Raw genomic sequence first — 12,724 nt, 5'->3', positions numbered from 1 at the left:
GTTTTGATAGCCTTACATCAGTGTTACCTGTTGTCCTGGGTTCAGCAGTAGCAGTCATTTTTTCTCCTGTTGCAGCCCTGTGTTTTTGACTTTTGGCCTGGGAGCAGCGCTGATAGCACCGATCTTTTTAGTTACTGCTCAAATGTTTGGTCTGACCAAGGACTTTCTGAATCTCATGCTCTGCCAGGGAGGAGGGGAAGCTGGGGGGAAGCAGAGACAGGACACCTGACCCAAACTGACCAAAGAGGTATTCCATACCACAGCACGTCATGCCCAGGATATAGAACTGGGGACAGTTACCCGGATCGGCTAGTTCTCTGCTCGGTTGGGCTGGGTTTCGATGGGTGGTATTGTATTCTCTTCCCTTGTTATTTCCCTTATCATTATTATTGGTGGTAGCAGCAGTGATTTGTGTTATACCTTAGTTGCTGGACTGCTCTTATCTCAGCCCATGGGAGTGACATTCTTTTGATTTTCCTCCCTGTCCCTCCGGGAGAGGGTAGTGGGGAAGAAAGGGCTGGAGTAGACTGCGTGGTTCTGATTTACCGCCTGGGCTTAAACCACGACACCCATTTTAATTAAACCCACTTTGCATAAATCTGTGCTCAGTTTGTAATTAAGCTGAAATGTGCTCTGAACTTCATCAGCCAGCTTGAAATTTCTTCCATGTATCTTCTGTTGGCATGCTTGTGCTGGGAGAATCTCCTCGTGGGTGATATGTTATCTGTGCTTGTAGGAACAGTTGTTCCCTAGCAATTCTGGAATGCCATTTGTGATGTGTACTTTGTTTCGGTTTTAAAGCTGCTCTTTGCAGGTCACAGTGATGAGGATATCTCCCTCCTCCCCTTAAAATTCCCACTGTGGTGAAGTGCTTTCGAAGGATTTTCTTTGCTGACAAGGATGGCAAGATGGAAGGCAGCTGTAATCCCTAGGGTGTGTTTACAGCAGATAGTTCTGGATGAACTGAATTTTACTTGTAAGTAGCATTATGCTCAGAGTACTGTGTGGTGTCCATGCTGGAGTTGTCCTTTCTCTGGCTTCCTTGGATGTGTTCAGGTAAACATGCTGTTAAGTCAGCTTATCTGCAAGCAAGGCTGGAGGAAAGGGAGTTCTTACGTGTTTTGAACCTATGTTGTCCTTCCAGCATGTCCTTGGTGCAGCAACACAGTTCTGTTTTCCGTAGCAGTGTGTGGGAAAGGATTGGTGCTAGCATAGCAAACATCCCTGCTGGAGCGTGGATGTTTATGCAGATGCCACACAGAAGATGTGAGAGTTTGTACAATTATAGGCAAAGGGAATCAAATGCCCAAGATAATTCCTTACACTACTACTTTCAGGTCTCAGTGTTTCACTGTGCATAGAGCCAGTGACTGTTACCACCCAGAGGCAGGGGTTTTGAAGACACCCTACTACAGAGGTCTCTGGGGCAAAAACTGCAGGAAAACACCATTTCCAAACATATTTACCAGGAGTCTTTGAGATGCACATACATAATGCGAATGCAGATCCAATTTGTAGAAGTGAAACATTTCAGTGGGGGGAAAAAAAAGTGTAAAACCATTAAAAAGTTGAGGAAAAAGTAATGAAAAGAAAAACAATAGAGAGTAAACCAGCTGGTGAGACCTCAGAGTGCTCAAATGCCAAAACCATGGCAAACGATTGTCTGAACGTTTCCCAAGGCAGGCTGGCAGGGAGCAGTCTGATAATGGCTTCTTTAGCTTTTGCCTTTTCAGAACAAAGTGTGAATGTCTCTCACTTTTAACAAGACAATGTGCAATGAGCTTTGTGAATTCACCGTGAAGAGGATCTCTGACACATCTGAGTGATCCTGAGCCTCACTGAGCAGCAGGTGCTTCCTCTTGGCCTTCAAGATCTCACATGTAATGCAGTGATCTCTGGTAGGAGAAAACTCAGCAGGTTTTACTGATGCTGATCTGGCACCCTCATCTGCCTTCTTATCCTTGCTTTCACACCTAGAGTTAAACACAGCTGTAGATATTGTGCTGTATGGCTTTGAACTGCTGTGGTTAAAGCCCCCTTCTATATCTGCAAACTGAAAAGGGGATTAAGAAGGACTAGTTATTTGCCACATTTCAGCTGAGATGTTCCTATCGGCTGTTCTGTTCAATGCTCAAGATGAATCAGGAAGTGGGAAGAAGTTCCTGGAACTACTCAAGATTTCAGTCTAGAGACCTGGAATTCATGGGAGCACGTGGTGAAGAAGAGGCAGAAATACTAAAAGGTATTGCATACTGCAGGTGTGCAGTTCGTCTGAGGACTGCTTAATATGGATCCAAAGCAACACTTGTTTCAGCTACAGTTATGCTGTACAGGCAATTCATTCTTCCTAGTGCTCAAAGGTTTGTACTGCTGCCCACCCTGCCTGGTGCCTCTGTTCTTTCTATGCAGCTTGTGGACAACGGGAGCTCCGAATCTGTGTAAATTATGACCAGAAACAAGCCAAAGTAGGAGGCATCTTTCATTTCTATAACTGATTACGTGACAGTTGTGAAACCATGCTCCACCAGTAGAGATGCAAATTCTCCTTTTCAACATCCACTTCAACCTTGCTATGCATGAATTATCTTCATAAAATCAAATGAAAACAAATGCCACCTGTAAATGGTACTTCTCACTGGGGGGCTTTGGTAGTTGCTTTTGTCTTAAGCTGCTCAGAAAATACCCAACACCACTTTTGTTTGCTACTTCTGCCATTCATTCAATACATTTCATTGCCGATCTTGCGTTACTCAAATAGAGCCTGTCAGAGTAATGACAGTTGGCTTCACTTCACCCAGGTTTGTGTCAAAACTGCTTCCACAGGGTAAAAGAAGATGGGGTCATGGTCATAGGAGAATCCCACCTGCAGGGAAGAGAAGGCCCAATACGCAGCAGACAGAACTCACTTCCTAGGAAGTCTGCTGCCTCCCTTGGAGCCTAGGTTAAAGATAAGATGTGAGGAGAAAGTTTCCTACCCCTTGTACATCCCTCAGATTACCATCCATTATTGATTTTTCAGGGAGGCAGTGATGAAGTTACAAGAAGTCAAGAGAGGCTTCTGTGAGGTCTGCGTCAGTCTTTTCTCCCACATAACAAGTGGTAAGACAAGAGGAAATGACCAAGTTTTGCCAGGGAAGATTTAGACTGTATAGCAGGAAAAATTTATCTACTGAAAAGGTTGTCAAGCATTGGAAGCATTGGTTGTCAAGCCCAGGGAAGCATCACTGCCCCCGGAGGTTCTTAAAAGACAGGTAGATGTGACACTGAGGGATACAGTTTAGTGGTGGACGTGCAGTGCTGGGTTAACGGTTGGATTCTGTGGTTTTCAAGGCCTTTTTCAACCTGAATGATTCTGTGGCTCTGAGTCCGGAAGGAGCACTGTACATGTCTCGAGTGTCCCGCTGGCACAGGTGTGCGCTCTCCGGCAGGAGTTGGGCTGCTCCCAAATGACCGATGTAAAACCCCTGCGCACACCGCATCCCTCACACGGACAGGCTCTCTCTGCGCAAGCACCACGCGTGTGCGGTAACAAACCCCGCTAATTAAAGCACCGCCGCCTTCCCGCTCCCCCCCACAGCGCGCCAAAACCGCGCGCTTGATTCTCCCGCCAGCACGCCCCGTGAAGGGGCGGGGCCGGGGGGAGCGGGCTAAACCATTGCACCCGGGGGGGGGGGGGGGTATGGTATGGTAGGTGTCTTTGGGGCTGCCTGTGAGGGAGCGCCGCGGCTGACAGCGTGTTCGCTTCATGCCCGGCAGCGGCTCTGCTCGGCGGGGTTAGGAGGGGGGAGGATTCCAGCTGGAGGCTGCGCTTTCCCCTTCTTCACCCCCCCCCCATACCTGTCCTCATGGAGTAGTCCGGCGCAAGCTCCTCTGCGGGAGGCGCGGCGAGGGGCGTCAGTCAGCGCCGGCGGGAGATGCGAAGGGGCTGAGCGGGAAGGAGAGCCGCCGAACCGCACCGCTCCCGTGCAGCCCGCTGCCGCCATCCCGGACACACCGCGCGCCATGTCCTTCCGCCAGAGGAGCCCGCACGGCAGCAGCACGAGCAGGTAGGACCGCGGTGCCCCGGGAGCGGCGGTACCGGTGGTGCCTCAGGCGGTGGGGACGGGGGAGCCGAGGCCTGCGCGGGCGTTGCGCGGTGTCCGCCATGTTGTGCCCCTTGGGGAGGTGCGGGCCCGCCTGAGGGGAGCGGGGTGAGGTTCCCTTGTCTGTAACGGAGGGTGGCGTTAACAGCGAGGGCTCCTTCCCTGGGGGACCGCTGCGGGCCGCAGCCGCTGGTGTTCGTGGAAGTAAAGGCGACCTGGTGTGCTCACCCCTTGGCTTGTACGCCTCCAGCCCGCAGCCCCCGCCTCGCTGGTCCCAGGGAAGGAAACGTGGCGCCGATGGGAAGCGGAGAAAGCAGCACGAGCCCGAACCATCCGTCTTCGATGAAAGCAAGTGCGCGGGTTCTGACGGCAGGCTGGACAGGTAGGGCATAGGAGCCACCCTGCGCGCCTTTGTGCATCGAGGGCTGCTGAGCTGACCGTTGTACTGGGGTTTGCAGGCCCTGCCTCTCTATAAATCACTTGCCGACAGTAAATAGGTGGTCTGCAAGGAGGGAAAGCAATCCAGTGCAGTGTTCTTACCTTGGAGCTGCTTAAACGTTTTTCATTCTTGGGTCCTGAGTTACATTCTTTATTATTTTCTGTCCTATTTCATGCTTGCTTATAGCCATTTATGAAGCAGTAACTGCAAGAGCCCGTTATGTGTGTTTGTGGATATAGACTGTGCATACTGTTGTGGCAAAATCAAAGGAGATGGCAAATTAAAGATTCAAGTATTAAAGTCATCTTTTCATGTTTCCGAATAGGGCACAGACTGCCTTGGGTAGTTGTGTTTAAAGTGTCTGAAGCCTGTGTGTGGTGTGCTCTGCCTCTGGGGTCACTCACTCTGCTCATAGTGCTGCTCCCTGCTTCTTTGTTTTCCAGCACAGATAAGCTTCAGTTTAGGGAAAGGATCCTACTTCATATCACTGTCTGCATCTGAGCTATTCCTGCCACAGTCCCCTTAGTCCCTTTTATCAGTGGATTGGAGCTGAGGCTGCCATCCAGTTGATTGCATCTAGATTTCTAGTCTCAAGTAAGATGTTGAACTACAACTACCAATTTTTCTGTGCTGATAATAAGCAGGGAAGACATTGGCCAATAGCTCAAATGATGATATCCAGCATAAATGGAATCAATTTCAGGAAGTGTGTTTGAATAGAAATACAAGGAAGAAACTTTACAGGCTACTTCACCGGATTCAACCTAAATAAGCAATGCTTCTGTGTGTCTCCCAGTATTGAACTGATCAGGTGTACTCCCTGGTTTAGTTTGGATTCACTTCTGATTTAAGTTGTTCTCTTCCTGTGCTGAAGCTACTCATTGCTTATGGCAATTCAACATTGCCAAAATAAGGTTTTTAAAATGGAAAGAGGGTCAGGTTTGGAGGCTGGATCATACAACAGACTGCTGGTGCTTATAGCCTTGCTTTTCTGCCTGCTTGGCAGGGTTTGAGAACCCTTTGCAGTCCCAGCACAGCACCAGAGCTTCTCACCAAGTGTTAAATGGCACATGGGGATGAGAATCTTGAGAAAGACAGCTGACGTCAGTATGTCTGGCACCAGAGCAAATTTAGTCAAGAGAAAAAGCTGTAGACCCTCTCATGTGCTCCCTAGTTCTGTGCATGCACAGCACAGGTACAGAATCATAGAATAGTTAGGGTTGGAAAGGACCTTAAAATTATCCAGTTCCAACACCCCTGCCATGGGCAGGGACCACCCTCACAGTAAAGAACTTCTTCCTTATATCCAATGTAAACTTCCCTTGTTTAAGTTTTAACCCGTTACCCCTTGTCCTATCACTACAGTCCCTAGTTAAGAGTCAAACAAGTATAGAAAGGGGTGATACAGTGTTGAGGAAAAAGCTGAGGTGGTGGGACTGACCCATCACTTCTGGGTTATCCCATCGCCATGGGAGAGCAATAATTGAATGTGGCCTGCATTTTCTGCAGTTGGACATCAATATCAGGAAATGCTAAACATCCTTGGAGGCTGACCAGATGCTTGCAGAGGGACCTGGAACAGATTGGCCAAAGAAGCGGTAAATGCTCCATCCCTGGCAGTGTTTGAGTCCAGGTTGGGACAGGGCTTGGAGCAACCTGCTGTAGTAGAAGGTGTTCCTGCCTATGGCAGGGGATTGAAACTGGATGATCTTAAGGTTCTTTCCAACCCTAACCATTCTCTGATTTGCTCTGGACTTCTTTTTTTTTCTGAGTTGGTAATTGGGTTTCATCTAAAAAGAACTCTTAGTTTGAATTTAACAGAAACTTGTAAGTAGTGTAAGCTGATTTCTGAGCTGGAAGCAGGGTATTGGAACTAGTTTTAGCACAGATTAATCTAATTCCCTGACTTCAAGGGACATCTTTGCACAGAATCCTGGTAAGCCTGCAAAGCCTTTCCAGATCTACTGGTTTGGGGTTGGTATTTTAGGAGAAGTGGTTATCAAAAGGACAGAAACTGGAAAACACATGAAATAATCTGGATTTGGGCAATTGTTGATGGCTGGGAAGGGATATAAACTTATTCCCCTGCAACAGCCTGAATCTGCTTGTCATGCTAATGGGCTACAATGAAGCTGTTAAATACCAGTTTGCAAAGTTATAGCAAATCTCGGTTTACTAGCTAAAAATTGCCCTTTTTTGTGCCTTTGCGTTCTCTATTATATATAGAGTTACGTACTTTCAAGTAGAGAAACTCCTGGTGCTATCATGTAGTTTTAATTAGTTGTACAATTTAATTGTATGATAACTTTTGTCTCCTATAAAACTGCTTAATTTGAAGTGATGATGTTTTAACAGAACAATACAAGGTTTTCACAGCCACTGAGTCCTGTAAATGAATACTTTAAACAATGATCAAGCTGTGAATGAGGGAGATGCTAGGCTGGGAAATACAATACAATAAAATAGAATTTTAATGTAGAAGCTTTCTCCTTTTTTTCCTCCTCTTTCTAGTTTTACAACACCAGAAGGCCCTGGACCCCTTTCCCGGTGCTCAGATTGGGGAACTGCAGTGGAAGAAGATGAAATGAGGACCAATGTTAATAAAGAAATTGCAAGGTACCTATGGATGCTTAAGGTGAAGTGAGGAAAGGGAGGGGAATGACAGTTGTCATGTAGAATCTGTGTTGACTTTTATTTTTAACTTGTCTATTGTAATAAAATCAGACCAACCTCAGCTTCTCATCTGCTGCTTTGAGGTCAGCTTTGGCTTAAGTCCTGCAGGAATTACAGAGCAGCTGTCTGTAGGTTTGGTGTGTATCACTTAAATATCTCCCCTGTCCTGAATCTCTTAGATTGGACTACTTTGAGTGTCCTTTCTGTAATTACTGGAGGGGGTTTAAGTCAATGCTGTAAAACAATTCTTAGTGAAAAGACTTAGAAAAAGGAAGTCTGCAGAATTCTTTTTTTAGGAAAAACTGAAACATCCATTCCACAGTAGAAAGATGTTTACAGTGTCTGGGTTGACTTCAAAACTGCCGCTTAGCTGAGAAGTAAAATCACCTGTGAGCTGTGACAGTGCAGCTTTACATGCTCACTTTGTGTATGTATGTTCTTAATACTGCTTTGAACTGTTACAGATACAGAAGAAAACTCCTGATAAATGAATTTGCAAGAGAAAGGAAGTCCTCCTCAGGAAGGTAGGTTAAATCTGTAGCTTAGCTGAGGGGAATCCTGACAATAGGCCTGAACTTTCATGTGTAACATGTTGCTTCTTAAAATGCTGAGTTTGAAATGGACTCTTCATCAGGGACTGTAGCAATAGGACAAGGAGTAATGGGTTTAAACTTAAACAGGGGAAGTTCAGGTTAGATATAAGGAGGAAGCTCTTCCCTGTGAGGGTGGTGAGGCGCTGGCACAGGGTGCCCAAAGCAGTGGTAAATGCTCCATCCCTGGCAGTGTTCAAGACCAGGTTGGACAGAGCCTTGGGCGACATGGTCTGGTGTGAGGTGTCCCTGCCCATGGCAGGGAGGTTGGAACTGAATGATCTTAAGGTCCTTTCCAACCCAAACCATTCTATGATTCTGTCTTCAGGCTGCTGTAACATCATAGTTCAGTAACATCTCAAGTACTCTTCTGAGAAGCTTTAACGTGTTTCTGTATAATCTACACGTGGGTTGGTTTGAGTGTTGCTTGTTTTCTACTAGTCCCAAATCAACAATGTTTTTTCTTTAGTTCTGATTCAAAGGAGTCCACTGTGACAGTAGAACTTGAAACAGATGAAGTGGTTTTGATGAGAAGACAAAAACAGATAAACTACGGAAAAAACACAATTGCATATGATAGATACATTAAAGAAGTTCCTAGGTAAGCTGCTGGAGTTGCTGGAATACTAGCCATTCAATTGTAAGTCATACCTGTTCTTTGTAAGCACATTAATGCACTGAATTTGGTATCTGAGACACATCGAAATAGAAGGCATCTACAAATTAACTTTTCTACTAACCATTAAGTCGCACTAATAATCAGATGAGATGCGGATATTTTTACTGCTCAGTACATGAGGAATGTCCCCTCAAACTTTCTTGTGCTTCAGAAATGGAAGTGAAAGTTCTTTTGTTGTGCTCGTCAACTAGAGGAAACGAAACTGCTTTTTGCAGTCAGTTATCTTGTTAGTAAGCTAAAAGAAAAACTGGACTATGGTTGCTCTTAGTTTCAGAATGAGGTTTTCAGGCCTATGACTTTTCTGTTTGACTTCAAGAAAGTTTGTATGGAGCTGACAATTTCAGTGCTGAAATTGCCTAATCTTTTCTCATTGATCATGCTGGAATTTGCTGCATTGTCATGAGTTTGTGGAGCAGGCTTCAGCCTTAATGCTTAAAGCTACATGTTATGTAGGTGTGTGCAGAACACTAATGACTTTCTCATGTCTAACCTGAATAGATGCCATCGTATACCAGGAGTCCATCCCAGAACTCCAAATAAGTTTAAGAAGTACAGCCGCAGGTCATGGGACCAGCAAATTAAGCTATGGAAAGTTGCGCTGCATTCCTGGGATCCACCTACTGAAGAGGGATGCGACCTGCAAGACATGTATGCACACAATATTCAAGATACCTTTATAGAAATTAATAGATAAAATCTCATGGTAAAAAAAAAAGGAAAGCAGAAACACACGTTTCACCCAGCATAGCCCTTTTTGAGACAAACCAGTGATTGCTGAAAGCTTTCATTAGTTACTTGTCCCCATTTAGTGCTATTTGGTTCCTTCCCAGACAAAATATCTTCTGGACCTACCTGGTGGGACTAGACTTACCTAGCGTCCTTGCAAGAGTTCATATATACCCGTCACTTCTTTCATGTATGCCCACTGGGTGAAATTTGAGCTTGTTCTGCAGTGCTGTATAAAAGGAAATGCTGCACCATCAGGGCAGGCTGACTCTTTCAGAGCAGTCAGCAGATTAATCTGTGGTAGAAGCAGTGCTGGCTAGCTCTTACGAACTGACAGATCTCATGAATATTGAGCTTGGACCAGTGCAGTGTATGAGAACCTGCCTCCAAGCCTTCTCACTTGCTAGTTCAAGAACAGTGGTCTAAATTCTTGTTTCTTGAACAGAGAGGAGGAAAGAAGTACTAGTAAAATCATCTTAAGGTACCACTAAACTAAAAGCATGGCCACAAAGTGTTCGCAGTCCAAGCTTCTGCAGTATTCTAGTCTAGAAGATGTACAATGATACACCTAGTTACTATTCTCTATAGAAAGCAATAAAGCTGATCAGGTAACATCCAAAATACAACTATGGGACATAACGAAGGGGACACAGATGTAACTAATTCCTCAGGCAGTGTTTTTATGGTAATAAACTACTGTTTTTCCGTAACACTGATGCTGATCTCAAGACAGTCACTTGGGCTGCATTGAGTTGACCTGTTATTCTGTTTGGCCTCTGCAGTTTGCCACCACTGTCCCTGTAATCTCTGTAGGGGTCTCTGCTCTTGTTTGGCCATGATTCCATCCTTTTTAGAACTGCACCTACCAAGTGCAACTTCCTATTGAAAAAAATGAATTTGTTTTAAGCTGTATTCATTTTAATTATTTTACAGTCGTCCTGTTGACCTTGGTGAGATGGAGACAGAATCTGTTGGAAGCACTTCTGAATCTCAAACGAGCTGTCAAGATAATGATGTAAGCATAGCTGTCATTTGCATAAATATTTGGTCTGGTACTTAGAGTTCTGTCTTGGAGTAGCCTGAATACATGAGAAATTCCATAATACGCTGTGTTTAAGGACTTTCTATAAAGCTGGGAGATCAGACCCTAAAGAAGCCTTCTGGTACATTACGGGCCCTACAAGAAAGTTGAAGAGGGACCTCTGATGAGGGCATGTAGTGAACAGGACAAGGAAGAATGGTTCTAAACTGAAAGAGGGTAGATTTAGATTGGATACAAGGAAGAAATTCATCCTTGTGAGGGTGGTGAGGCACTGGCACAGGGTGCCCCGAGGAGCTGTGGCTGCCCCATCCCTGGCAGTGTTCAAGGCCAGGTTGGACACAGGGGCTTGGAGCGACCTGCTCTAGTGGACGGTGTCCTTGCCCACGGCAGGGGATTGGAGCTGGATGAGTTTTAAGGTCCCTTCCAACCCAGAACAGTCTGTGATTCTGTGATCTGATTCAGACATTTTCCGAGCCGTAGCCACTGTGTCTGTAGTCTGAGTTCAGAGAGTTAGAACTGAAGTGACCATCTCAAATGACAAATCTCTCATTTTTCATAGAGTGCAAAAGCAACGTTTATGTGTTCAAAGCATGTCAGTTATGAATGTAATGTACAGTGGAAATACTACTTTACGTTGCAATGTCTGATGTTCAAGTAGAATGTCATTTTCTTGGCACATTCAGGCTTTTTGAAGTAGGTTCCTTTTATAACAAAGCATTTAGTACAGCTGAGCAGTAACCTTCAGTAAAGATCTAGTAATGTTTTTCTTATTGGACTTGTTTCTTTGAATCTGTAATGTTTTAATGTATGCGTATTAGAGCCTTAAAACATGCAAGGAATCTTAGAATGTGGTCGAATGGGCAGAAGCCTTCGTTTAAATCTCCTTAATCTTAAGACTAGCCTTGGGGTTTTGTATGGCCTTTAAAGTGTTTGTTAGCCTGTTATGGGGTGGTCTAAATGAATTACAGAAGTGAAACAAACTGCTGCATAACTAAACTGGTATTTAACTGCTAATTATTATTAACTGACTTTGTATTCCAGGATACCTGTTCTGGCACTCCCACCAAAGTTAGACACATTGACTATCAAGCCGAAGGTGAATTTGACTTGGAAGTGTGTTTGAGTGAACCACTTAAAGATTTCGATACTGTGAGTTAAACAGTCCCATGCAAAAAGTGTTTTAGAGGAAGTTTCTTAGACATTTGAGGGGTTTGCGTGGTTCAGAAGCTGTTGATAATAAGAAAGCTTAAGCAAAGTTGAAGATGGTTCTCTGAAGTTGTGGTTGGTTGACATGTTCTCTGGGCCAAGCTTATGAAAAAATAGTTATCTGTGTGGGGTTTTTAATGTCCTATTTATGTATATCAGATTTGTTTTTTATCAAACCTGTCAGTAGAAAACTAGCCAAAGGCAGTGCTTCCCTCAAGTAATTCTAAATAGTTCAGCAAGATCTTACTGATTCCCCCGAGTTGTGTCCATTACCTGATCAAGAGCAAAGTAGGGAGGTATTTTTGAGCATCTGTATGCTGCCTTCCTTTCCATCTAACTCTTCTACAACGATCTGACTTGAAGTAATACAAGCGGTACTTGAACCATACTGCAGATTAGTACCCCTGAACTCATCTCCTGCAGTTATGTGCTGGAAGATTGTGTGCCTTGCCTTTAACAACAACAGAAAAGATCCCTTATTTGCAAAAATGCTTCAAAAACAATCGAAAACTAAATACTCTCAAGAAATTGGAGGTCAAGGTGCTAAAGCTGGGGCAATAATGCTTTAAGAAACAGTAGCCTGAATTTGGAACTTGTAAATAGTCAGGAGTCATTTATTAATACAGGCAAGGCAACAGTGCCTGGGGAAGTGCTCGATTCTCTTAATTTTTGGATTTTAAATGTAAACCTGTTGTAAATGATCACACTGTACAGATTTTCTGCTGAAAGCAGTGAATGTTTCTATCACTTTTTTGTATGGGATGTTGCTGGAAAATAAATGGAACTGAATTTACTCATGACTCTTCATTTCCTACTAGTGGATAACAAAATGCAGGAAAATGCTGGAAGTCACGGATCTGGGACTGATTCAAGGCTCGGATGTGTGTGTGAGCACTTCAGTCCTGTTCACTATACAGGACCTTTTGTTAAAGTCACCTCACATGGTTTTATCTCTTAAATGGAATTTATGGTGTTAGAACACTTGTCAGGCTCAGTGAAGACACACACTTTTCAACTCAAGTATCCTAGCTGAAAGCAATACTATTAGCTATCTGTTAGGCACTCAAAATCTGATACCTTGATCTGATGGGGAAACTTCCAAGAGGAAGCAGTGGCACTGGGAGAAGGTTGGAGCTACCCCCTGGTGTTAAGGGGACAGCCTTCCTAGCATCTATTTCCAGAGAAGGCAGCAAAGTGATAGCTTGTCTTGCTTACTACCTGGAGTAGGCCCTCTTCCTCGCTTTCTTCATGGCACACTTTCTGGCCAGTGACCTTGGTCGTTCCCAA

At 44.6% G+C, this 12,724-nt stretch overlaps 1 protein-coding gene across 1 annotated transcript; it reads left to right on the top strand.

Moving 5' to 3' along the window:
- The first annotated feature begins 3,742 nt into the window (after nt 1-3,742).
- On the top strand, nt 3,743-12,230 carry LOC133276344 (histone RNA hairpin-binding protein-like). The gene is made up of 8 exons (XM_061467078.1): nt 3,743-4,046; nt 4,333-4,464; nt 7,033-7,137; nt 7,659-7,718; nt 8,254-8,385; nt 8,962-9,111; nt 10,123-10,204; nt 11,273-12,230. Exons 1-8 carry the CDS (start codon nt 4,003-4,005, stop codon nt 11,387-11,389), a joined length of 822 nt encoding a protein of 273 aa, XP_061323062.1. The 5' UTR covers nt 3,743-4,002; the 3' UTR covers nt 11,390-12,230.
- Nucleotides 12,231-12,724: the final 494 nt, after the last annotated feature.

Source organism: Pezoporus flaviventris, unplaced genomic scaffold (genome assembly GCF_033815535.1).
Source record: "Pezoporus flaviventris isolate CSIRO_AGI_PZ_B2104156 unplaced genomic scaffold, CSIRO_AGI_Pfla_v1 ptg000002l, whole genome shotgun sequence".
Classification (NCBI taxonomy): domain Eukaryota; kingdom Metazoa; phylum Chordata; class Aves; order Psittaciformes; family Psittacidae; genus Pezoporus; species Pezoporus flaviventris.
Note: the sequence above shows the minus strand (reverse complement) of the source record. Positions and strands in the feature narration are given on the sequence as shown.